This window comes from Emys orbicularis, chromosome 16 (assembly GCF_028017835.1).
Source record: "Emys orbicularis isolate rEmyOrb1 chromosome 16, rEmyOrb1.hap1, whole genome shotgun sequence".
In the NCBI taxonomy this organism is placed as follows: domain Eukaryota; kingdom Metazoa; phylum Chordata; order Testudines; family Emydidae; genus Emys; species Emys orbicularis.
This window is the reverse complement of record NC_088698.1, coordinates 9,596,585-9,623,731: the sequence shown is the minus strand read 5'-3', so window position 1 is coordinate 9,623,731 and position 27,147 is coordinate 9,596,585. Positions and strand designations below refer to the sequence as shown.

General features: G+C 43.8%; 1 protein-coding gene across 1 annotated transcript in view; it reads left to right on the top strand.

The window, feature by feature from the left end:
* TAOK3 (TAO kinase 3) overlaps nucleotides 1-27,147 on the top strand; it is a 74,150-nt gene that overhangs the window by 26,038 nt on the left and 20,965 nt on the right. The window contains exons 10-12 of the mRNA XM_065417913.1: nucleotides 8,023-8,190; nucleotides 12,641-12,847; nucleotides 23,686-23,820. Coding sequence (XP_065273985.1) covers nucleotides 8,023-8,190; nucleotides 12,641-12,847; nucleotides 23,686-23,820 — 510 coding nt within the window. The remainder of the gene's footprint in view (nucleotides 1-8,022; nucleotides 8,191-12,640; nucleotides 12,848-23,685; nucleotides 23,821-27,147) is intronic.

Here is a 27,147-nt window from a genome sequence, read left to right as displayed (position 1 = left end):
ATGGGAAAAGGGCTCATGTTGTGAGGAACAACTTTGGGAGCAGTCGCAGGACTCCTGCCCCTTTGCAGAAAACAGGTTTGAGTTCTGGAAGGAAGTTGCAAGTCTCCTGAGGCAGTATTTCGTGGAGTAGCCTCCGTAGCTGAAGGAAAAGCCTGTCAGCAACAAACGGATAAAGGATTTAATCATGATTTCTGCAGCAGCGCTGAATGTAGTTGAACTATAAGCATAGGAAAGGACAAACCATCGCCAGCATTAGTTTAGTTGCCCCTGTTGCAGGCACCCACTGTTAAATTATCCAATGGGCAGTTTTTGTTGTAGAGACGAGACTTAAGAGTACGTGCTCAAAAGCTTTGAGAGGCGAGAGGGGATTTCTGCACTCCAGATTTAGTTTAAAACAGCAAGCCAGCCTACTGGTCCAGTAGCGTGGCAATGGAGTGCGAAGGAAGCAGCGTTGGGTTCTGCGTTACAGGACTGCTCCCTCTCTAGCCCGGAGGGAGGGTGACCTCGTGTATGGTCTTAGAAGTGGAGAGGAAAAGAATGTTAATCAGAAATTTGGATATTAGTGTGTGTGTTCTTTTCCATCTTCCCCTTATCCCCTCAACTGGGGTTGGTTCGTCGTGCAAACACCCTCCATCTTCGTCTGTCCAAGGCGGCACTAAGGTCCACCTACTGACCATCTTCTTTGATGCAATCCATCCATTGCTTCCGTGGCTTTCCTCTGAGTCCCTTTCCTGCCATGCTATCTTCAGCAGGTCTCTTTCATTCATCCTCTGCATGTATCTGAACCAGTGAAGTTGCCCTTCCTGGTTTTTGTCAGCCGCATCATGGACTTTGACTTCCATCCTAATACTTTCCTTTTGAAATCTCTCTCTTCGTATAACTCCTCTTATGGCATGAAAACATCTCATCTTGAACACCTGTAGGCGCTGAACCTGCTGTCTCTGTGTCACCCATGCTTCTGCACCACACAGCTGTGTGAGGCCCACCATTTTTCTATACAGTTGGGCTTTTAGGCTCAGTGGCATACGCCTGTCATGCATAATCCCTGAGATGTTATTCCACACTCTTCCAGCATTCCTCAATCTGGACTGTCCAACGCATTCAAGATCTCCGGCTTCCACACCTGACCCACCAAGGTACTTGAACTGGTCTGTCTGCTTTAGTCACATTTCACTAATCTCTATGTCCAGTTTCCCTGTGGCACGGCTAGGGATCCACATGAACTCTGTCTTAGTCATGCTCATTTTCAACCCATCCCAGCTTATCTGGTTATACCACTGGCTTATTATTTCCTCTGTCGCTTCTTTTGAGGGCGCCCTGGTTGCTGTCATCTGCATAGAGCAGCTTTTCACCTTTTCCTGTTGAGATCTTCATGCTGATGTAGTCCATCAATATGATAAATAGCAGTGGACTTGCGGCCGACCACAGGTGCAGTCCAACTTTCACTTCAAACGTGCTTGTCATTACAAAACATGTTTGGATCACTGTTTTAGGTGATTTATGTAGGGCATTCTCCATAGTTACTAAATCCTCAGACACTCCGTATTACCTCAGCACCGGTGTGAGCATCTTTCTGTCCACTTTATCGTATGCCTTTTCTAGGTCTATAAAAGCCCAGACACTATCCTGTTGGTGCTCTAGCCACTTCTCTGTCCTTTGCCAATTTACAGACATGCCATCTGTGGTTCCTTGTCCTTTCCTAAAGCTGAACTGCTCTTGTTCCAGGAGGAGTTCCACATTCTCCAAATCCTGCCATCCCCAGGGTCTGTTCCAGTATCTTCATCCCATGCGACATGAGTTTTATCCCTCAATACTTTTCACATTCATGGAAACTTCCCTTCTTAAGTACTGGGACCAGGATAGACTTGCACCAGCCTTCGGGAATTGTCTTGCCTCACCATATGACTATTAACGTTTCTGCTCATCCATTTTATGCCTCACTCATCCAAGACTTTCACCAGGTCTGCTGTCGCTTTGAGTCTTGATGCCGTACTGTTCTTCATTACCCGAACTGCGTATCTCCCCTCGCCCACTGTTGTGTGAGGCTCAGGCACTACATGAGGGTCACATGTTGGTCACTCCACCCTAAAGGGGTTTGCCATATTTAAGAGACTCTCAAAGTATTTTTTCCACCGCTCCTTCACTTGTTCAGGTGTTACTAGTAGTATCGCCTGGTCATCATTTACTAATGGTGTGACAATATCATCGTCCTTCCCTTTGCGTCTCATTTTTGTAATGCTATAGATATTTTTGCCAGCTAACTGTGAGTCATTTACAAGGGTTGGCGTATAAATTGTCTTGGTCACTCTTTGGCTTTCACTGCCTGCTTGGTAGCTTGCTTTGCTTCGTTGTATTTGTTTTCGTTTACACTCGATGGCTTCGATTTTTTTTTTTTTTTATGCACCATTTTCTTGCCTCAGATTCCTATTTGCACTTGATCAGGCCACCACCATTTCTCTTTTCCTGGGCTTTCCCCATCTACGTTGCCCACAAACCTCTTCCACCGCCTCAATCCGCATTCTTTTGAGGCGGTTCCACTCCCCTTCTGGTGATGCCAGATCTGTTTCTTGACCCTTAACTTGTACGGCTTGCACAAACTTCTCTTCGACACTTCCCTGAACTGCCTGTACATTAATCTTGTTTCTTTTGAGCTCGGTTCCCTCCTTGTCCAATGCTCTGCCACAGTCTTTGCCACAAGAGATTTGTGTTCTAGCAAGATGGTAGCGCTAAGTATCACTTTTCCCTTCTAACTCATCTCCATTGAGATTTCCTCACCAAAATCATAGGCCTTTTCCCCCACCTCTGATGTATGTAACCCAATGACTCACCCTCTTTTGGAACCATACATTGGCTATCATCCATTGTTACTGTATGGATCTCCTTCGTTAACAAAGGCCCTGCCTGGAGCCGTTACACAAACTCCTCTGTAAACCAGCGGGACCATTAATCTTCTGTTACAATCCAAGTTTTTTTCTCCTTCATTCTCCCATGAAGGAAAATGTTACCTTTCTGTTGTGCAATGGACAGTTTCCTCTTACCCAGTTTTCATGGAGTTGCACTGTAGATTTGTAAGGTTTGTGCTACAGGCTTTTCTCTGTGGGCGTGGTGGGAGATCTAAAAAGACAGTATAACTAGTTGGGTTTAGATTTTGAGTGAGCAGCAGGGAGTTTCTGGGAGATGTGGAGCTCCCAGTTCTCCAAGATTCACCACTGCATTGCATTCTGCATGATCAGAGGCCTGAGTCCTTAATCAAGGTTTGCAGATAGTTACCGATTAATCATAGAAATTAGGGATGGAAAAGATCTTCTAGGTCGGCTGATCCATCTCCCAGCCAGAGCAGGATTATTCTGTCTGGTGCATTCTCTAGAGTCTTGGGCAATCTAGTCTTAAGCCCCAGCAATGGGTCATCCACCATTTCTCTCGGGAGACTGTTCCGCAGCCCGTCAGGAGGATTTTCAGCCTAAATTTTCCTTTTCCCAATTTCATGCTGTTAATCCCAGTAATGCCACCGGGAAGCACTCGCTCACTTCTCCTCCCGTGGTGTTTGCACCCTTCAAATGTTTGTCGGGTTCTACAGTTTCCTTGATTGTTCTGCTTGCTCTTCTCTTAGCCAAACTATAGATGTGCAGCTCTTTTCTCCTAGCTGAGTCCTTCCAGCCCTCCTGATCATTTTGTTCTCCTCCTTTCTCTCCATTTTGACACATCTTTCTGGTATTGATGTGCCCACAGCAGAAAGTACTGTCCCAGGTCTGGCTAGTTCCTCTCTGCTCTATAATGATGATGCTTCTTTGTATACAGCCCCAAACTTCATTGGCCTTTTTGGCTACTGTCTTGTTGCAAAATCTTGTCTAATTTCCTGTCCACTGCCACCCTTAGGTCTTTTTTTAGCATTATTGTTTGCATGTAGTATTTTTTTAAAGTATTAGATTATTTTCAAGTTGAATCTCCTTTGGTTTTCTATCCATGTTTCTAATCTTGGCATCTCCCTATTATGTCTCTGTCCAGACTGGTGCTAGCAATGTAGTAAGCTTTGTGACTTCCATTAACGTGCCTTTTACGCCCTTTTCTGTATTATTAATGAAGTGTTAAATTAAAACTTACTTAGCACCAATTCCCACCGCAACTGATCAGAGGCTTTTCCTAAACCTGATACTTTGTCATTTATTATTGCCCTTTGTTTATGGTCTTTCACCAGTTTTCATTCCCAACCTAATCAATTACCATTTGTTTTGGGAGTAAAGAAAGTTTCTTTGCTGCATTTACTTGGCAGCAGTTTACAGTTTATAATATGAAAGTAGGCCAGGGACCACATACTGAAGGGCATGTCCCCAGTTTATTGGCGTTACGGATAGGAAGTGAATCGTAAATCAGACATTCAACTCCTTATGTCATCTGGCTACAGCCTACCTGAAAAGTGTAGGGGCCTTGTGTAACTCCAGGGGCTTTATCTTTGGGAAATTCAAGGAGCAGCATTTCTTTAGAAGGTAGCCATGTGTGAAATTTGTCCGGCCCCTTTTCCATCAGGCTTTTTTTTACATATTGCCTTTCTTTAAAATTGATCAGTGGCCTGCTATTCCTCTGGTTGCAGTGCCTGGCTGCTGGTGAGAATTGCATGGCATGCTGCTGTTCCACACCAGGTAAACAGGACTCAGTTTTCCCTTGAATATTTCGGCAGAGGGATCACTAGCTCCACAGTGGTTTTTGCTTAATTTCCACAGTTGGTTAGATCGCTGCTCTGTGCTTACCTTGCAGCCTTTTGATTCTGATTTTTGTTCTAAGGCTACCATTCAGCCTTTGTTTTATGGCTTCTCTTGTTGCTCTTTCAGCTCAGTAAAATGTGTTCTCATGGATGCATCAGAGCCTCTCTTGGTTCGTGAAGTGAGAAATCGAAACCATACACTCTGTACTGCATAGTCCGCTTTGCGCTCTTTCTTCTGGCTTTGCTGTAAACCTAGACCATCTAGTATATATATTTAACTCCTATGGCTTGGTTTTCCATTGAAATGCTGATAAATCAGGCTCCGTTTTTAATCTCTTCGGAGCCTGGTGTATTTTTTTCCCTGTGATCTGAGTATGTGCTGTACAGCACATACCAGTGTTTTCTTCTCTGGTTCCACTTGCAGCACATTGATAATCCTTTGACCAGCTAATAGGGTTATGTTGTTAGTTTCTTGATGATTCATTCATGTGGCTTGGCAATCCTTCAGCTCTCTAGTAATAGTGCAGATTCATTGAAGGATATGATTTCATGGTTACCTTGGGCAGGAGTCTGTGTAAACAATTGGAGCGGAGACGTCATTCATAGATTGTACATTTTCAGTCCTTTTAATTGGTTTATCGGAAGATTCGGATTGCTGCGCGACAGATTTGTTCCCTTCTTCATCAGCCCCAAAGTCCCTCCGCTTACAGCATGCCGTACTTTCCTCTTTCAAGCTATTTTTGGGCAGCCCGGGCTCTTTTACACAAGGAGGGATATCGGTTATGTTTGTGGTGGTATTTTTCAATGGGGAGTGTACTAAGTGATTTGTTGAATTAAATGCTTCTGAGAATGAATGCAATGTCAGCTCAGTATTTGGTATGAGCCTTGTTAAAGGGACAGTTACATTAAAAATGTAGTTTAAAAACCAAAACACATAACCGTGTGTGTCATCTTAGATTTTTTTTTTTTTTTAAACTGGAAGGAATTTTAAAATCTAGCTTGATTTTCACCATTTATTACTTGGAGATGTGGATTCTATTCCTGGCTCTGGCACTGACTTGCTGTGTCACCTTGGGCAACTCACTTCCCCTCTATGCCTCTGTTTCCCTTCCCACCCTTAATCTGTCATGTCTATATTTAGATTGTAAACACTTTGGGGCGAGGACTCTCTTAATATGTGTGAATGCAGAGCCAGGCTTAGTGGGGCCTTGATCTTGTTTGGGGCTTATAGATACTACTATAATACAGATAAGCAATCATAATTTTATTCTGCCTAGATAAGGATGACTTCTTACCCTTCTATTTCATGCATGTACCTTGCAATCTAACTCTGGCCCTGATTCAGTAAGGTATTAAAACACCAGCTTAACTTTAAAGCATGCAATTAGTCCCATGTATTGCACTGGGACTACTCATATAAGCTTAAAATAAAACATGTGTTCGAGTACTTGGCTGAATGGGCGCATTTGGCATGGATTAATGTTGGCACTTCGAAAATCAGTAACATGGTTTGAAATCCATTTTTTCTATTTTAAAAATTCTCTACAGTGAGATGAAAATGGTAATTTTATCTCCACCCACAATTAGCTGCAAGTTGACTTCATTCACTTGCCAGTGTTTGCATTATTTAAAAAAAAATTAAATTGGTGGGTCTGCATATAAAGGAATAGAAATTATTCAGTTTTCTTCCCTGTGAAATGACCGTCAAAGCTTGAGTTATAGTAAAAGATACTTTGATACTGAAATGAATGGGCATTGCCGTTAATAAAACTCAAATGCACGAGAGTTTTAATTTATTTAAAAATTTTAAAAATAAGCCTTTGGCATACATCTATATACAGATCATTAAAACGAGTTAATCTGATCCTCATGGCTCTTCTGGATGTGAGACTCCTCTCTTGAGGAGTGCCTCATCTTAACATATCATGTACACCTGGCTTCATTTCTTTTAATGATTTGATTTATATTGCAAATCGAACAAATATGGGCCAGATCCTGAACCCAGGGTGGTGCTTATTACTGTGACTAGTTCCATGGAAGTCAATAGGGCTCTTCAGAATACTTTGCGCTATCCCAGTAGTGAGTGTTTGCTGCATCAGGCCTTCTGGGTACGGAATCTTTTCCCCTTGCTTCATTGTCCTTGCCTGAAGACATACATAGGATACACTTGTTCCTTAGAACACTTAAAAATGTATCCTCCTGACTATCTGGGGGAGGGGGCACATTCAAGGATGCATTTTAAGTTCTGTCCTAAGTAGGGATGGACTCTAGCGTGTGCTGAAGTGCGTTCCTGAACTGGGATCTATGTAAGGACCTGATCCTATTCCCATTGACTTACTGGGAGCGCGATAAAGCCCTTAGTCCTCCCGTTATTCCTGTTTATGAATCTGAAAGGTCTAGAGGGTAAATCTTTGCATGAGGTTTAGGCAGGAAGTCTCCAGTAACAGGAGTAAGAATTCCTTCCTCCTGGAGTATCTGCTTATTTATGCACCTTATATGTTCATCTTTACTTAACCTGTATATAATCTGCAAATTGGCTGCTGTTTAAATTTGATTATGTTGCTCCTTGGATTACATAGTGTGTGTGTGTGTGTGTGTGTGTGTACGTACACAGGGAGGGAACAGGTCAGTTACTGTTTGTGTGACAGTATTTCACAGTGGCCCCACCCAAGATTTAGGCCCTGTTGTGCTAGGCACAGGACAGATCCTGCCCCAAAAGGCAGCTAGTTTAAACAAACAAGACAGACCAAAAGCTAGGAGGGTAAATGGGCAGAGGGGGTGAAGTGCCTTGCCCAGGGTCACCTAGCAGGTCAGTGGCAGAGATGGGAATAGACCCCAGGTCTCCTGACATATAGTCTAATGCCCTACCCACTAGCCCTCCCGCTCTGAGTTGATCTCTGATTTGTGGGGTGTGTGTGTGTGTGTGTGTATATATATATATATGTATGTGTGTGTGTGTGTGTATATATAAATATTTGTCAAGTAGAACAGTGACCATATTTCTCCATATCCTGTGCTTGGCCGAGTCCTGCACTCCTGCCGATTTTATAACCGTTGAATGAAGCATTTCACCATCTGAATGCTGTACGTCAGGCTGCCGCATGGCTAGCTTGCTCACTTATGTTGATGTGGCTCATGTACAGTGCATCTAATCAGCGCTAAATGAATTTTGGGAGCTTTGGTACCTAACGGTGTTGAGGATGGGGGAAGAAATGTCATATCAGGTGACTTTTAATGTAATAATTACAATGGCTCATGTTGTCTGGTAAAACATGTATGGTGCTGTGTCTGAGGCCACATATCTTCTCTCGTTTCAAAATCAGCATGACTTTGTTCGCCGAGACCGGCCGCCCCGGGTCCTAATTGACCTAATACAAAGGACGAAAGATGCTGTACGCGAGCTGGATAACCTTCAGTACCGGAAAATGAAGAAAATCCTTTTCCAGGAGGCGCGGAACGGGCCGCTGACGGAGTCTCTGGAGGAGGAGGAGGTACTGTTGTTTGTAATTACGTCGACGGTGTCCAAAAGCCGGCTGGGTGCTTTCCGGGGCATGTGGAATGCTGTGGTTGCTGCCCTGAGGAGTGCGCGCCATGCGGCTGTAGATTGTTAGAGTGCCATGTGGTTCAGCAGAGATGGAGTGAGGACGGATAGGGGCAACAGCCCCAAGAGAAGGCAGTTACATCAGGTTAGGCATATGCACATGTTGGTTGCTTGAGAGCTCAGTTTTGGACTTCTTTCAAAGGAAAAACTTTTTTCTTGAGAGCTCCACAGAAGAAACTCCTTTTAAGGAGGATTTTGAAGGAGAAGATAGCGGCTTCGCAGGCAGGCCAGGTCAGAGAGGGAATAGGCAAGGTTTTAATGTGGAGCAGTGAAGCTGGCTTGCCAAACAGGGATTCGGAGATACTTTGAGCGAGGGCAGTAAATTTTCCTAAATCCCCTAAGCTGCAGTTGTGGGGCAGGTTTGTTCAGGCATTCTCTTACAGCTTGGCCTCTTAACTTGCTACGTGCTGTTAGATTAGACCTCCACCCCCGATCTCAGGGGCACAAGATTTTTAAGTCCAAAGTGGGGTCCTAACAGCATTTGTTTGTGTGCACACTTTATAAATGGATGCCAAGAAAACTCTGCGAGGAATTAAATATATACATCTAAGTCATTGTCATCCTTAACATGAGGAGATTCTGCCTTTGGATTGTGCCTGTCCCACATCCCACTCACCTGGGACTGCCAGAATCTGGATGTGTTGAGCTTTCAGGCACACTACAAAGCTCACCTGTGGAGGGAATGGGATGAGGGTGGCATGAGGTTATTTTATTGGCATGATATAATTGTTGTTGAGCTGGATTTAATAATAATTGTGTGGACAGCAGGTTTAATGGGATTTTAGTGGTGGTGGTTTTAAATCCTGTAAAGGGTGCCAAGAGCTTGATATGGGAGCTGGTGGTGGAAGAGGAGACCAGCTGACCTCACTCAGTAGTGATCTCACCAGCTGGTTTAAAGAGGGTCAGTAATGGGTTTTGATCGTCTGACAAAAAGAGAGTAGCTGCAATGGAGAGCTCTTTAGGGATGAAGAGATGAAATTGGGAAGCCCAAAGGGAAAGTAGAGGAGAGCTGAGGGATCATGAAAGCCACCCCTCCCTGGGAAGGGAGTTCTACCAAGACATAGTCTCTTTCAGTGGCTTAAAATGTACAGCTGGGGCTTATGAAGGGTACAAATGAATGAGCTTTCAAAAATGATGTGCTTTACCTTCAGTGACTGATAGCCTAGACCAGGGGTTGGCAACATTTGGCACGCGGCTCGCCAGGGTAAGCACCCTGGCGGGCTGGGCCAGTTTATTTACCTGCTGATGTGGCAGGTTTGGCCGATCGCGGCCCCCACTGGCCGCGGTTCACCGTCCTGGGCCAATGGGGGCGGCGGGAAGCCACGGCCAGCACATCCCTCGCCCGCGCCGCTTCCCGCCGCCCCCATTGGCCCGGGACAGCGAACTGCGGCGAGTGGGGGCCGCGATCGGCCGAACCTGCCGCGTCAGCAGGTAAATAAACTGGCCCGGCCCGCTAGGGTGCTTACCCTGGCGAGCCGCGTGCCAAACATTGCCGACCCCTGGCCTAGACTCTTCTTTTCTAAATAAAGGCAAGCCTGTTCAATAGCACCATCGCAACGTTTCTCCAATTGCTGAGACATTTCTATCAATTAATTGGCCTATCACGAGCCGAAAATGAAATCGGATAAGCAGAGATGCTTTTTTAAAAAGTTCTTTGATGCTAAAAAATGAAAACCACTGTTTGATACACAAAGCCAGGCATCAAATTAAAATCTGATTCAGTTCAAACCGTCAGCTGTAAACAGCCCAATTAATCAGTTTGCAGTAATTGACACTAACTGTGCTTTAGAGAAGGAAACCAGTGATTTGTCAATTAATATTAAAGGAAAATTATTTAATGTCACTTGATATGAGCACATTTGGATAAACTAATATCTAATGGTTTGGTGCATGGAAAATCTTTTCCATTGAGCCCCTTCATATTCTGTGTCCTTGACTGTGTGTATCTTTTTCCTACAATGCAGCAGGCAGATGTGAAGGGGAGAGGTCAAAGTTCAGCAAACTGGGGTTAATTTTTTGGGTCAACTAGATCAGTTGTGCTATTTTGGGAGGAGGAAGTGTCTTGGGCTCAGAGGTGGGGGCGTCTGTGCTGAGATACAGGGTGGCACTGATAGCACTTCTGAAGAAACACCGGCCTGCACTTCCAATTGGAGCAGGGCAGCCAGGGCTGTCTGCTGTGAAGGAGAATGGCAACTATGCAATGGTAGCAGCAGCAGCGGCAGCCACGATAGGTAGAGCGGGGCAGGAATTTCCATTCTAACCCCCCTGTTGTCAGTCACTTAGAATTTTCCAAAACTTTCAGACTGAAATTCCCAGGCTCTGTCTCTGCCCAGGAGTGTTCTCCTCCTCTTCCCCCCCTGGTGAAAGTCTGAACAAAATCATTTCAAGGACAGCAAGTAGGGTGGAAGGGGAGTACTTTCGCCATTGTAATGTAATGTAATAGCTCTAGCGCTGGGGTTAGAGTGCTGAAATGTATCCTGATAATAGCCATCACCAAGAAGTGCCGTGGAGGATTCCAATAAAATTTGGTTTTTATATCACTGAATTACAGTCCCCAGCACATGTTGCACTGAGTTTTCTCACTAAGCTTGTTCAGTGTGTCACTAAGGGAGGCCATGTTGCACACGTATGCATGGCTAACTTAGCAGTACAGGATAAAAATTAGCAAGGATGCACAGTGAATGAAGCTCTGGCCTCAGTCACTGCTCATCTTGTTAGCAAAAGCTGCCTAGCTCCTGAAGCCCACCCTGGAGGGGGAGGGAGGGAAGGGTTCCCTCCAACAGGCTTCCTAGGGAGTGCAGGAGATGTGTTCCCTATTGTGAACATCGCTGGGTATATATCCAATGAGTTCCACATCTTGGAGCTTTGAAACTTTTTTCTAAAGGAACTCCCATCCAAAACTATCAGGAGAAAGTTAAGGTTGCGTGTTTAGGCACTCAGGACAGGAAGTGAGAAAGTTCAGGTTGTATGTGCAGCCTCAACACTGTCCTTTGTGCACATGCATTCTTTAATTAAATACCCATGGATTGTTTCTCAAATGCTATGGTATAATATGCGGTTTCTTCTGCCGCTTTAGAGACGCATGTGTAACTTGGTGTACAATTGTTCTTTCTTGTACATGTGTATCACTGTCAAATGGGATTTTTTAAATTTGGTTTAGGGTAATAAAAAGCACCCATACACAAACAGAGAGCTCTGCCAATTACTTAACATTACAAAACTAAATACAAATTTCAGTCAGCTAGCCCTTCTACCAAACAGCAGCTCTTACTACAGATAACAGCCTATTAATTGGCTAGTAAAGTCCCTCTCCCCAGCTCTCTTCAAAGGCCAGACCAAACAAGATGGCCCTGCAGTACGCACTGAATTTTGGCTAATCAGGGCTATTGTGGACCAGAGATTGGAGAGCATTCCAGAGCCCCAAGGCCCTTGTAGAGAATTATCTCCTCTGCTGATAACCCTTTGACTTAGATGACTTTATATAAATTCTCTTCTCTGTAAGCCAGTACAGGTCAGACTAGCCCATTATGGTTACCCAACTGATGCAAGCACACAGGAAGGAAAAATATTGCAGGATGCTACTTTTGTGTATTTAAGTTTGTAGAAAAAAGGGCATGTTCTATAGTGGTGTTTGAGAAATAATTGTGAGATCATATAATTAAATGTATTGTAATGCTTTCACCCATTGTAGTTCAGCCTCTTCTGCGGAACAACTTAGCTGTTTAAAAGTACGTAGCACCTGCATAAGAGCTTAGGATACTCGATGTATCTTAATAGAAACTACAAGCATCATTTAAACTGACAGAATGTCATTTCTGTTTGGCCCGGACATCAAGGTTAAAACCCCTGCTCCTGGGAAAAGTGCCGTGGGATTCTTAAGGGATCACAAATAGTCGGGACCCCAGTTTTTACATCTCTGATACACAGCACCTCAGCTAATCGTGGCTGGAGCATTATTTCAGTACAGGCTCTGAGGGAAAAGTGCCCCTTTCTCAATCACTGGCACTACTTACAGCAGCACCTCAATGTTCCCTGGAGGGTTCCCAGTCAAACACTAATTGTGTCCAGCCCTGCTTCGTTTGAGAGAGAACTGGCTTGCAGCCTCAGATGCTATGGCCGCAGAGGACAAAAGAGAAAACTGACTGAGAGCCTCTGGTAACCTTAAGGTGATATCTGGTTTGGCCTTTAGGAGGCGAACAGCAAGGAATTTAGGTGCTGGGAAATAGCGGCAGAGAACCTGTAACTGCAGGATTGCAGAGCAATGTTGGGCACTGCAGGAATATGCATTAGGCAGTTCATCTCCTGCAGTGTTTGTAACTCTGGTGCCCCTTGTTTTGCAGGACAGTGAGCATGGATCAAACCTGAATCGGAAGATGGACAGTCTGGGCAGCAACCATTCCATCCCGAGTATGTCTGTGAGCACGGGCAGTCAGAGCAGCAGTGTGAACAGCATGCAGGAGGTCATGGATGAGAGCAGCCCTGAACTGGTCATGATGCATAACGATGAGAGCACAATTAATTCCACGTCCTCTGTGGTGCACAAGAAGGTATGTTCTCCGGGGCTCTCTGCAGCTTCATGCAGCGGCTTCTGTCCCTCAGGTTGGTTCAGGTTCCTTAAGGCCCAATACAGCAATGTGTAGTGAGTGCCCTCGCTAACCTGCTGAGAGCAGGAGGTTCAGCAGACTCCTGTGGGATCGAGCTCTTTGTGTTGTTTCTCTTCTGGCTTTGATCTTTGAAAATTAATCATAAAAAGCTGTTGGTGTGACGGCACTGTCGAATCCAGCCATCGAGCAGGTAGGTTCTCTGCATGCTTCCTCACCCAGCTCTGCATGTGCCCCTTCATCCTTGCCTGCAACACCTCGTAGGGTTCCGATCCTCGTTCTCCTCTGAGCAGTTGTGCCACATTGTGTGTTGTGGTTTGAAGTGGCCTCACCTACTAAGGCACCACTTAGCAGTCACAGTTTGTGACCAAAGTCTGAGTTGTACTTGGATCCTTCCTCTGGACAGGAGCATTGCACACTGAAGCACTCCTGTGAGGTAAGTTTTAAAGCAAAATTCCACTCCGCACTGCTCTTTGATTCTCTCTTTCACGGATTATCTGTTCTGCTTATTAAAGTGGCAGCTTCAGAGGTGAAGTCATCTGGATACAGGCCAGGCGCTAGCCCTGCACTTGCCATTCAGAATTAACTTTTACATAACCCTAGTAGTGTCCGCAAATGATGGACAGTCAAATCGAGGTGGTTGCTGTAACTGATTTTACAAAGAGTTTTAAAGTATATATAGTGGTGTTCTGCAGCTAGAGAAGCTAACATCCCACTGTACAGTGCTACAATAGAAGTGTGAATTTCTCAGTGGCATGATAACCGCAAAGCCTAGTTTTAACCATTTAAATGCTTATTCTTCTAAACAAGCTCGTCTAAAAAAAAATAAAACTGCAGTTTGTCATTGAAAATGACAACGACTGCAATGTCAGACTTTTCTCATGTGCTCTCAATTGTACCTTCAAGCAATAAATTACCAGATACGTATATTTATAAAGGTACTGATAGGGAAGTAGCATAATTTAGTTCTAGTTTAAAGAGTACTCCCGGATTTACCCTCTCAAATATGCTGGAAACCCCACCTTCAGCGTTAGTCCTTTTTAAGGAAACAGTGGTGAAGTGTGAAACACCAGTTCACATATTCCCCCTAATGGAGGGAAGAAGAGAGGCTTTATGCTGTCCCTGATCATAGCTGGAGCTGCTTCTCCTTCTATGTAGGTTTCAGAAATTAAATATTTTTATTCTTACTTGTTACGTATTTGCATGTATTGCCCAGATATACAAGATACACTTTGAGGGGGATGAGGTGGATGTTTGTTTTCATAAGTTACAATGATTTTACTAGCTTGTAAATGTCACTACAGCTCATGAAAATAAAATGTGTGCAGCTCCTATCAGACATGAATTGCATTTATTTTAAACAAATGGAGTAGCTCTTCATTTTAAGAATAAACTTTCATTTTGTGGTAATTTTACAATACTTCCTGTGTATAAATACAGGATGATTGGTAGGGTTATGGTCTAGTTTTTCAGGATTTGTATACAGCTGTCAGTGTCTGGTGCTGAGTGTCTTCCATCTCAAGTAATGCCAATGAGAGTTTGGTGCCTAACTCCTTAGACCTTTTGAAAATTCCCACCGTACCTCTTGGCTTACATGCAGTGTTGATGCAGTGCTCATGACTGAAGACATGTATATTACTGATGGCACGGCTATGACAGGTATACTTGTCGGCCGGGAGAATAAGTTTGCATAAATTCATTGTTGCACACTGCGTGTACACGTCACTCCCACTCTATGAAATTAACATCTAAGACACCAACTAGCTGAGTACATTTCTTTTCTCAGAGCTTTACAAGTGAAGGAGGAGGCCTGGGCATCATTCATATCTGTGATTTAAGGCACTTTAGCTCACTTGTAGATCACTGAAAAAATAAATGTGTTCTTAGGCTAATTGTTTGTTCTTTTTATATAGTGGTTATCATAAAAAGTCAACATTTGCCATCAGTTACCACAGCACATATTCTGAGAGAGTCACTGTTCTCCCTCTATACTTACAATATGATAGATCTCTGGTAACATCTGGCAAATGTTAACTTTTTATTGTCTTCTGCTGTATTTGCATATACAGGAAAATGCGGAGTGTATACATAGGTATGCGGTATAACATATATCACATCAAAGTTCTATTCTATATGTAGTTTTACCAGTATTTTATTAGTTTGATGATAGCAATTCTCACATCTAGCTCTATTTATTATAAATGCACATGCCTGCTAATAAAAGCTAACTGCAGAGGTTAAAACACAGAAATTAAATTGAAATAGGCTTTATATGTGTGTATTTACAGTATTTGAAGATAGACATTTTAGTTTCTTAAAGTTTCCTCCTTTGAAAAGTTTGTTAGTGCAAATTTGAGACTTCCTGTTAGCTTACTGCCCATATTAATTATGTCTCTGTGTAATCTGTGCTCTAAAGTATTCCACACCAACTGGTGTTTCTACTGGCAGTTGAAAAAGTACCATGGGAACAATAGGTTGTTAGTGTCACTCGGGAGCTTTAACCACAAACAAGTCATGATGCGCTCAGGTCCAGTTAAAATGAAGTCTTCATCTTCAGTTTAACCAACTTCTAAAGCAAAAGAAGGGAATGCTGATTTAAAATAAGTCTCTGAGCTTGATCCTAGCCACTAGCCATCATCTAGTCTCACTTAACTCACATGCTTTCACGCAGTGGATTTGACCCTTATCAAACTAAAACAAGTGCTGTGCGTTTAGGATGCTCTGTAAATGATTATTAATAATAATGCAATCTCATGTATCTGAAAGCTATTAAAACATCACAGGCTGGCAAAATTACATAAGGATGCTAATGTTTTAAAGGAATCCAGCTTAAAATATTATAAACCTATCAATCTCTTCTCGCACACATTCCGCTTAAAAGTTTATAATAATTCAGTGGTGTCATGAAAACTACAGGTTCCATCATGCAGTTCTCCTTCCTGGTCTGAGAGGCCAGTCTGGATAGGAGCTGCAACTGATTCCATTTTATGCAAATTAGAGGCAGGCCTTGGGTTCTTGGCAAGACACCAATGAAGTCCTTGGTTGAGCAAAGTTTGGGTGCCCCTGGCAAAGATTCTAAGCGTCACAGCTGTTACTAGCTATTTTGAATTCTAAGTGAAGCATAAGAAGCAGGCCAAACCCCTTGCACTGGCATGTTCATCTCTATTAGACAGCCGTAGATTTTTAAAAATAAAGAAATGGAGCATGCTTTCTGGCCAAAAATAAATGACATGACCTTGTGTTTCTCATCTAGCTACTCTTGGGAGTTGTGGGTAATTCGCTCATGCCATCCTACATTTGTGAACATCATTAAGCTCTGCAGTGAAAAGGTGTGTCCAAAACCCTTCCTAGGCACGTAATCTCTGACAGAGAATTAAAGCCCGTGGCTGTCAGTAGCATCTAAGCTTGTGTTTAGAATAAAGGCCCCTTGAGCTCATGTGCTAAAAGTCCAGCAGAGCAAGACTGAGTTCGTAGATGGGAGTGTAGGGGAAGGCTGCCCCTCTCTAGGCAGGGTGGGTAGTTCTTCATATCAACTCTGAGCCAGTTGTCACAGCTGCTACCAACAGAGCCCATGACACACAAACGGGCTAGAGTGACAGGCAGCCGCACGCCTTCCACCGCCTCCCTTTCCTGAATCGCATTGCAGCTGTAGGACCTCCTGAGGGAGCAGTCTGCTGGTCCAGTGACCAACACCACATTTCTTAAAAGAAGCCCAGGTGTCTGTCATGTCTCCATCCAGCTCCCACAAGCTACCTGGGAGCTTTTTCCTTCCCAGTGTTTGCATCTCTGTATGCTGTGTTAATCTAGCTAGTGTAATGGAGAGGCATCTCACTAATTTACTAGCTGAAACGTGGATCAGTCTCTCTTTAGAGAGAGTTGGGTAACTACTTCTCTAGCCAAAGATCATGTTACTTATGGATATACATTCCCCAGGTCATCTCCCTTTGGAAGTGGAGTCAGTCATTCTCTCAGGTTACGGATTGCAGGCAAAATGACATCTCGAGTGCAGACCAAACAGTTGTATCTTAAAGGGGGAAAAAAATTGTGCCAGGTGCACTCTGAATTCGCTATATGCTTCTAAAGCCACATGACCCAGGAACAACAAAGCCCAAATGCCATCAGTGAAGGTATCCTAAAGCAAAGTAAGGATGAAGATCTGTGTCTTTGGAGGACAGAATGTTGTTTCCTTGCTTATGGCATCCAGATACTATTTTGCTGTGTGCGTTAGAAATGCCAAGTGTTGGTCAGGTTTGATTTGTCCATCCTGCATAACCATTTGCATGGTACCCCAGAGATGCTCTCTGCTACTCGTTTGGACTCCTGAATAATGCTAGCCGGGGATGGCATTTGAGAATTGCCTTCTTAGGGTTTAATCAGCAGTTACAGTTGCCTTTATTTATAGGGAGGAATAGATGCTGGTGCCATCATAAGCATAAAGCACCGAAACCCGTTGCAGTAATGGCAGCAGGAAGCATGACTATGTTCCAAATGCCGCTTTCACCATAAAACATGTTGACTGTGGCAGTAACTCTTCGTAGCCAGACAGAGCATACGGTGTGTCCCTTTTGGCATTCGCTGCAAGGGGACGTTTTTGGTCTATTCATATTTACCAGGGTGCTGTTCAGCAGCATATCAGCGCCCTTCCTTTTCGGCTCACACACATCGTAGATGACTTATTGTCAACCACTCCATCAAACTGATGCTGCAGTCATGTGTCTTGTGGTGTCTTGGTAGACATTGTCCTAGCTAAATATGCCAAGTGACAGGATTTGGAGCACCTCCTTGGGAGACTAGATCACAATATTTCAGCTAGATTGGGTGTAATGAGGACAGCATTTTTACTAAAAATAAAGGTGGTGTCTTTTTTTTTTTTAAAGTATCACATTCCACATTGTTGTTTTTGTTCAGCCACAATGCAGAGCTGCTGTTGGTGTGCTGCTACCAACACTAAGCACTTAGCGTTTCGTCATAATATTATTTCTCTGGTGAAACCTTTAGGATGTCAGATTGTAAATAAAGACTCGTTTGTATAAAACATTTTTAAAACAAGGGTTCTGAAAGGAGAACATTAATTGTTAAGCTCCACAAACAAAATCGACTCCTCTTTTCTCTGCCCAATGTCCTGTTGCAACTTAAGAAACTTTCCAAATCATTAACTATAAATGAAAACAAAATACGTTGTATAGACATGACTCCTCGCCGCTCCATGATGCGTATGTGGCATCTTGGCTGGATCCAGTGATGGTGGGGATACTAGGTGCGCAGCCAGTCTATGTGGAGTGGATGGGATATATAGGGGTATGTTGCCCTACAGGCTGAGGTTTCTGATTTACCCCTAGAGAACGAGTAAGATCTGATGGGATTTTCCTTCCAGTTGGGAAGGGTGAGTGGGGACTTTTGGAGCCTCTGGGCTGCGTGTGGAGAGTAAGATGTGGTTCTGTACTTGCCCACCTGCCTTGAACGATTGCAAGCATTGGTATCCAAAAGGGCTCTTGTTGAAAGTGACCCTATCTGCAGGTTGTTGATACATCCAATGTGTTGTGCTCAGCTGATTGTTTTATTCCTCCCCCCTTTGAATTCTGGGAAATGGAGGAGGTTGTCACAGCTTCGTTGTACATTCCCTTTAGGGTCCTAGCCATGGTTAGTTCAGTAGCACTCCCCTTCATATTTGTGTCTAGAAGGCTGGCAGTTCTCGTGGTCTATTGGATACTGTTGTCCAGGTAGCATCTGTCCTCTTGAACTGTCTGAGGGGAATTTGCTTGCAGTGCTACTGCTTGTTTCCCCTAGCATCAGTCAAGATACAAAATGTCAGTGAATGCTCTTTTGAAAAGGAAAGCTTGGGAATTTAGCTTCTTGCTGATCAAACGTGATGAGCGTTGATGCAGTTTTTCTACGTATATGAATTTCTCCAATCAAATTTCTCAGCTAAGATCATGGAGACTTTTCTCTAATGTTGTGTCACCTTGATTCTTTGCACTTAAATATGCCTGCTTCACCTTTCACAGAATTGCATGGGCAACGATGATTTTATGTACTGAAACACTTAAGGCAAGCTGTGGGTCTGCTCATGTTCCCATCAAAATCAAAGGCAAAATTCTCATTGACTTCAGTGTGAACAGGCTCAAACCCTATATACTTAATATGTTGAGTTCACCTTTGTTTCATATATAACTTGCTCATTCCCAGCTATTGCTGGCTTCTGCTCTGCAGATATTTTGAGCATGTGTGCGAAGGTTATGTTTCAGAAGTGTGTTCTGGTCCATGCAGCTGTGAATAATGCTCTTGGGCATGAGTCAGTTTAAAAAAAAAAAAAAAGACCCGATTAAGCTAATTCTCATGAATGTGGTCATGAAAAAACTTGATCAGACTATGTGGTCAGAGCAGTGGGGGGGATATTGTTCGCACAATATACTCAGTAATCTGAGTGCTGTGAATATGGCGATGTCCTCAGAATGTTGCACTAGTGTAGTGGGTTAGCTTTTAAAGATTGTTTTTCAATGAGCAGAGAGGAGGAAGGATGGTCTTGGGTTGATAGCACTGGACTGGGACTCTGGAGATTGGCATTCAGTTCCTTACTCTGCCAGTGGGACCTTGGGCAAGTCACTTCACCTCTCAGTGCTCCAGGTTCCCATCTATAAAGTGGGGATGATAGAACCTTACTGCCTCACAGGTGTGCTGTGTGAATGGTCATCATTGCATATAAGGTGCGCAGATGCCTGTTTGAACCCAGTTATGTGCCTTATGCTGTCCAAGTCAACAAAATGTAGGCCTGGATAGACCCAGATCCAAACTTTGGAGTGTTTGGATCCGATGGTCTGGTTGTAGAGGTTGGCCTGAGCTGCCAAGTTTGGCTCCTAACATCTTCAAAGACCCATACAAGGGGCCTTGGAACCAGGTTCCAGATTGGACCCATATCTGCTGAAAACTAATAGTTGCTCAGGCTGTTGGCAGAAAGGAAGGAAAAAGGAAATAGATGGAACCTACAGACATCCATTCTTTGTGCTTGTAGCTAGACCTCTCTCTCAGCAGCTGTTGGCCTCACTGCCCAGTGTATGCTTCACTGACAGAGGGAGAATGGGGTCCTCATGGCTCATTTGTCTTAACTCCTTTTACCTATTTGGTGCTAGCTGTCACTGCTATGATAATGTCACCCATTGGTCTTGACAACTATAAAGATTGGATGTGTATTTTTTCTGGCCAGCCTGATGCATTTCTCTGAATGTGTCGCCCTGTTAGCTTACCCAGGGTTGCTGGAGATTTTGCATGAGGCAGAAGCCCCGAACCCTGACTCAGGGATTCCAAGGACAGTCATTGGGCGTTTGTCTACACCAGGTTCTCCAGCCATTAAAATTTCCATTCTTTTTGTGTGCTTGGTTACAAATTAACTGCCACGTCCCTCAACTACGTCAATAAAGAGCTGTTGAAAGATTTTATGTTCTTCACCTCTTGCAGACTGTTCTCTGGGCTGCCCTAAGATGCTGCTGCACATAAGTCAATGGAAGTTGCGCATGAAGATGTGAGGACACAGTTTTAATCCTTGAGACGCCACCCCTTGGAGAATCCAAGGGATCTCACCCGCTTATTTCTTATGGGGGAAATTAAAATGAATGAAACAGTGTCAAAGAGAAGGCATCATTTCAGGCTGTCTTGTGGGAAATGGAAAGGCGGTTACTTCACTTGATTTTTTCATAAGAATGTTTTAGTAGATTGCATTGACCTCTGCCACACTAATGTAATAGTTGCTGTCCTGCTAGAGCTAAAGACCTACATCTTTTGCACACGCTCCCTTTTCACCAAGCCCCCAAACAGGACATTTCTCTGGGCCTTGCTGGACTCTGGAGAATCGCCCTGTTTTAACCAGTGGTGTCCCTTCCCCTTAAAGCTCTGAATTGAGACCAAGGTCCTTCAGCCAAAAAGGAGCCCATCAGCCTAGTTAAAGGATTTACTGGGGGAGGGGGGGGTGTGATATGAGGTGTAGCCTGCATTTCACCCCCGGCCAGTCACTCTTGTCCTTAGGTTGGTCATTGCAGTGTGGAGAACTCCAGAAGGCCTCCGTAATCTACTTCTAAAAATGTTCCAAACTAGGATTCCAGAAGATTTATTTTTAGTGGCTGGTCCATCTGCTTGGAACACTATTGCCTATCCTATCAATAATGTCTTTTACAAAGCCCCGGTCACCCAGAACACTCCGATCCTACAAAGCTTCATAGATTGATTATTTTCCCAATAGACCCACAAGAACCTAATTAGCTGAAAAATATTCTTGAAATTTAAATATTTAATCGTGATATTTCAGTAAAGACAGGGATCTAAGCTTTAGCTTCATTCAGGCATGTATATACATTTTAGACCGGGGTAGGCAACCTATGGCACATGTGCCGAAGGCGGCACGTGAGCTGATTTTTCAGTGGCACTCACACTGCCCGGGTCCTGGCCACCGATCCGGGGGGCTCTGCATTTTAATTTAATTTTAAATGAAGCTTCTTAAACATTTTAAAAACCTTATTTACTTTACATACAACAATAGTTTAGTTATATATTACAGACTTATAGAAAGAGACCTTCTAAAAACGTTAAAATGTATTACTGGCACGCGAAACCTTACATTAGAGTGAATAAATGAAGACTCGGCACACCACTTCTGAAAGGTTGCCGACCCCTGTTTTAGACCCTCCTCCCTCTGTAATGCGCGCACACAGCTGAAAGCTAAAATTCAGACTAGTTTCAAGGATGGCTGCTCTCTAACCTTATGGAGTGTTGGCCTCTGTTAAAAGTAATCGGAATCCAACAAAATGCCCAGCATCAGGATGACAAAAATGCAAAATAAAATAATATTCTTCTAACAGTCCACAGGCTTTCTATTTCTAGAAGAGACTTCCTTTTATTAATCTCTTTCTCTCCCTGCCCACTCTCCAATTTTTAAACCTTCCCTGTCCCCACCTGATTTAGGGGTGGCAGGTTGTTTAGCATCTTCTCTCTTGCCTGGAGGGAAGATGCTAAAAATACAGGGGCCATTGTAAATTCTGTTCCGTGACAACCCTGGCTATTCCTCCCACCCCGCCAAAGCTCAAATGTGAGATGTAGCGTAGAGTGCAAAATCCCAAAATGAAGGACACAAGAAAAATGGTTGGCTCTAGGCACCTTAAAATGATGTGTGGTTCACTTCTGGATATATATATTTCCTATATCCTTTACTTTCCTGCTACATATTGTTCACAATATAGAAAGTGCACGAACTTGGGTAAAATGGCGATAAATATGGATCTAAAATAAAGTCTGTGTGAGAGGTATGCTCCTAGGAGGCAAGGAAGAAGCATATCAAGACGCACCTTGTCTGCAGTAGAGTTGTTTCATACAGTTTCCTACCAGTATTACTCACTAGTGGGAATACTGGTGTAGACCAGCCAGTAACTGTGTTTCCTAATATTGGTCAGCGCTGGTCTAGAGGACAGGATGGCTATGAAGTCAGTGGCCATCTGAAGTGTTGCCTCCACTAAGTGTCCAAAAATAATGAATCAGGCCTCTGAAAATCAGGAGATTTTTAAAAAAAAAATTAGTTTGTGGATCTTTTTATTTGCCTTCTGATATGAGGGCTGTTATGAGTCCCATTTTCAACCTTTACTCTATAGCCACAAGGGCTAGAAACTTATTTTTTTAAAATGAAAACAGAGATTCCCATGTAATTGACTTCAGGAGCTGGGGCTTTAAGAAAATACCAAATGACAAGAGTTGGCAACTCGGTCTGCTCCAGGGCTTCCACCTTTGCCAGGTCCTTTGAACCTGCCCTGGTGAGAGCAGCAGTTGGAATTCTTAGGCAAGAAGTCCAGGGTACCCTGGGCATGGCTGGGCTGACCTGGGGACACAGTTTTCAAATACTTTTTCCTTTTGGAAGTCACCTTTATAGCCATTTCTCTTAACAAGTCAACAGTCCTGGACTTTCACAGGCCTGTCTGGAGAGGACGTGGATTTTGAGCGAGCGACAGAATACTGCTTTTTGTTGCAACGCTTAAATGCATGGTATTTCTGCTGCAAAATCACTCGTTCTTAAGCCTTTCACAACTAGAGAGTGAGAGATTTCAGAGAAGACCATTTGTGGTAAACCTACGAGCTGTCTCTTTAAATAATAAAAAAAAAAAAACCCTTTGCGAGGCTGTGGAGAGAAAGTGCTAGAACTGTGCATGATCATGACTGGAAAGCAGGATCCCTGAGTGGTCACTGAGTCTTCCCAGCACAAGATCGGGAAGCTGGTCTCTTCAAGCCTGCAATGTTTTTAGGCAGAATGATCCTTCTTCAGAGCAGCTAGCAAACAAAAAGATCAAATTAAGGAGAAAGCAAGTCTTGAAAGGGAATGAGGCAAAATCTTGCTCCTGTGTTAAAAGGGAACGGCATCCTCCTGGCTAGACATGGAAATCACATTTTTAAAGGGATTATTGGGTTGCAGCGCTTTAAGCAAACCTTTCTGAAGAGTCTGATTGCTCTGCATTGCTTTGTGCGTTTCCTTTGTTTTGTTGCACATATGTAATTCTGGAGGTTAAAAAAAAAAAAAAAAAAAAATTCTGCCAGGGATTCAGAAGGCATCCCACTAGCGATCAGCTGACATTCTTCACTGAAGGCTGCAATGTGTTGCTTATTCATTTTGTACTGTGAGAGCTGCAGGGGCTAGCAGAGAGCTAAACTATGCATTTCAAACAGCAGTGCTTGTGCAGAAAGAGGGGTGAGAAAGAGGCAGCCGGCGAGGAAAGAGCACAGCTGGACTTTCTCCTTGTTTTTATCCATTTCTGCAGGATCATGTATTTATAAGGGATGAGGTGGGCCACAGGGATCACAGGCCTGAGCTGCGGCCTACCCAGTCAGTCCAGAATCAGGCCCTCCACTACCGGAACCGAGAGCGCTTTGCCACAATCAAATCAGCATCTTTGGTAAGCAAACACCCCACCCCCCCTCTTCTTCCTCTCTGTCTCTTTGGTTGGGAAGAGGGTTAAGAATTTTCTTCTCGCCCATATTTTTTTTTGTTGGCATAGCAACTAGATATTGCACAGAAAGGGGTGTGTGTGTTTGTGTGTGTGTGTGAGAGAGAGAGAGAGAAAATGTAAAAAAATCCATTCTGGGTGTGTTTTCAGCCTATGTAAAATCAAACACATTTATGAGTGAAGTTGATTTCCTCTCTGATTTTTTCTATATTGCATCTCTCTCTTTTGTTAGTGGTAACTACTAATAAGAGACTAATCGGTGTGCATGCATATATATTTATTTGCACGTGTATAGGTAATAGATTTTGGTTTTGAACAAAAAAAATCAAAGTGCTGATATATTTGATCATTTAAAAAATGAGACAGTTACCTCCCAGGGATGAATTGCTGGCTATAGATGGCTCATTGATTTATTTATTTCAAGCAACTGTATTTACTGCATTTTTTCCCCATTCAAACCCATGAAACATTGCCTGGCTCCAATAAATGAGGTTTTACAGCAGCCTGTGGGCTCACAAAGAGAGGAGAAGGGGTTGGTAGGATCAGGCAGCATTTGTACTATTGCAAATGGGATTGGTGTAGATGGCTTTGTAGTAGCAAAAGGGGTGTGTGCCGGAAGAGTTAGTTTTCTTGCCTCCACCACCATCTCTCTGTGTGTCTCATACACACAGCCTGAAATCAGCAGCAGCCTTCCGAGGGGGGAGAGAGAGAGATGGCATAAGCAAGAAACTGGGTCCTAAACTGAAAATAATTGAAATATTAAATATTTCAGCTGAACTGACATTAGAGGTCACATGGATAGGAAGATTTACAAAGTATCCAGTGTCTGGCCATGGCATTTGCTGCCTATTATGACATCATCGCAGGCCAACCCAGAAATTACAATGGGTAACCCCTCCCCCTTTTTGTTTTAGTGTGTATCTGAATGATTCCCCCTCCCCCGTCACCACCATTTGCTGATTCCCTTCCACAACCCCAGTGTGTGTGTGTGTGTGTGTTAACCTTAGGTTAAAGCCTGTGCAGCGGGGATATTAATCTTGTTTGTGCTGCTGAAACCTAAAATGAAGCAGTGGAATTCAGACTACTACCATTCCTGTTGTTGGCCTGCATCTAGGGCAGTGAGTTTCTTTTCCCAGGTGTGCTTCTGAGTAACACACGCTCTGATTGTCTCCCCCCCTCCCCTCCAAATTCAAAGGGTGACCTAGAAACCTGTACATTAGAGGTCTTCGTACCAGCATTCCTGACACAGCAGGGACCTCCGATCGCCTACACCCTTTCTCTGATATTCCCGTGTTGGGGACTGTCTGTTTTTGTAGACTGTACAGTGCCAAGCAATTGTCTGCACTGAACAAGTAGGAGAGCCTCTTTCCAGTCAAGTTGGAGTCTGGGGGGTGGGGGGGACACAAATGATAAACTACTCAAAATGTCATGGGACAAGCCAAAAAAACCCCATATGTATACTGGCATCTTGCTGGCTGATATGTTTTACCCGCCGTGGAAGGCTCCTCGCTACCTTAACCCCAGCACCAGAGGGCATAATTCCTCTTCTCTTTCACCTTGTAATTCTCCAGGGGTTCTATTCCTTCGCCTTAATACTTCAGTTAATTCTGCTATCAACAAGTTATCCCAGGCAATGGAGGAGTTTTGAGAGCCATCTGCCAGGCAGTAGAGGGTGCTCATGTGATGATGAAATGCATTGTCCAGGCAGCCCCCTGAACTCCTCTGCTCAGAGCAGCTGACAGCCCAAGGTCACTCTGAAACCCCACTTCATGGCAGCCTCCTCTGGGGCTGATACTCTGTGCACTGGGTCTCTGGGATACTTGGATTTGCTAAAGCTTCTCTTCCTACGTGACCAAATCACCGTATAGTTAAAGGGGTTGTGAGGCTGAGTAGGGAACTTTCTTTTTTCCTGTCATTTCCAAGGGGCACGTTCCTGAGGTGAAGTACGTTTGGGGTCATGCTGTGCTGGTTTGGAGTTCAAGTGAGTGCAGCGGTGCATGCGCACCATGGTATCTCCTGGCAAGAGTGAATAGGAGACTGACGATAATACCCACCGGTTAAATCCATTCACTATATCAACCAGCACCACTCTCTTCTTGGGTGAAGCATGGGATTTCCTTTCATCCATACGCGTCCATCCTTCTGCTTCCAGTGTCTGTATCCGTGAACACCTCCCTGTCCTTTCTTATGCCAGGAATGAAATGGAATGACAGGAAAGCAACATACAGTAGCAGCTCATGTGGAGGTTTTGTTGTTCCTCCCTTATCCGAATACAAAGAAAAAGATTAAAACTGTTTCCCCATAAAAACCCGTCACGGGTAGAGGAGATGTAGTTTCATGTGTGGGTATTACAATCTTTTGTGTAGGTTTTATTTCACTTTATAATGGGAATACTTATTTTCTTTCAGTTCAGTTATATCAGTGGCTTTCCCCCCCTTTGATTCAAAGACCTCACTTATATAACCTTTTTGTGGTTATATGCCACTACAGTTGCAGTTAATAATTCTATGGAGGGGGGAGGATTCATAACCCATCCTCACTCCAATCTGTTTTAGGGGGAGCGTACAGAGGGAAAGCTCAGAAGGGGGTTGGTTACTTAGTGAGCATCGCATGGGAGATTTCTAGCATCCCTGCAACCAGCCATTCAGCTCTCAATGGTTCTTCATTCTTCTAGTTGATTTTCACTCTGTCTTCTCTACATGGATGTTAGATCCCATGGCATTGGCACCTTCTAAAATAAGAGCAGATTTGATTGCTCCCCCCACCCCAGACCACTCCCTATTGCTATCCATCAGTTGCTTTCTCTGAGTTCCGCCCCCCAACCCCTGAAGAGTTGTACAGTTGTGAGAGAACTATTTCATAAAAGGCCATGGACTGGTCTGATGCTGTTAGTAGTGATCTCTTGGGATGAAAACCTCTGTGTAAACATACGTTGTTTTGTTGGGGTGAAAAATCATCTTCCAATGAGATTCCCTCAAACCCCTCAGCCTGTGAGATGGACAGCACTGTAGATAGAATGCATTATGCTCTGGGGAGGGAGCAGAATAGCTGTCCCAGCTGGTTGAATTCAGGAACAATATCTGTGATCTCTGAACCTTCAGGTTCTCCCTGGGCTGACTTTGCTTAGTGCAGGCTCTCAGAGGAGATGGGTGTCTCTAAAAGGGCACTGTCAATTTGAAATGTAATCCATAGCCAAACATTAGTTCAAAGTCATTTCAAGTAGCTCACCTACCCCTGAGCCCCATGATAAAAGTTATGGTTATACAGTCACACTTT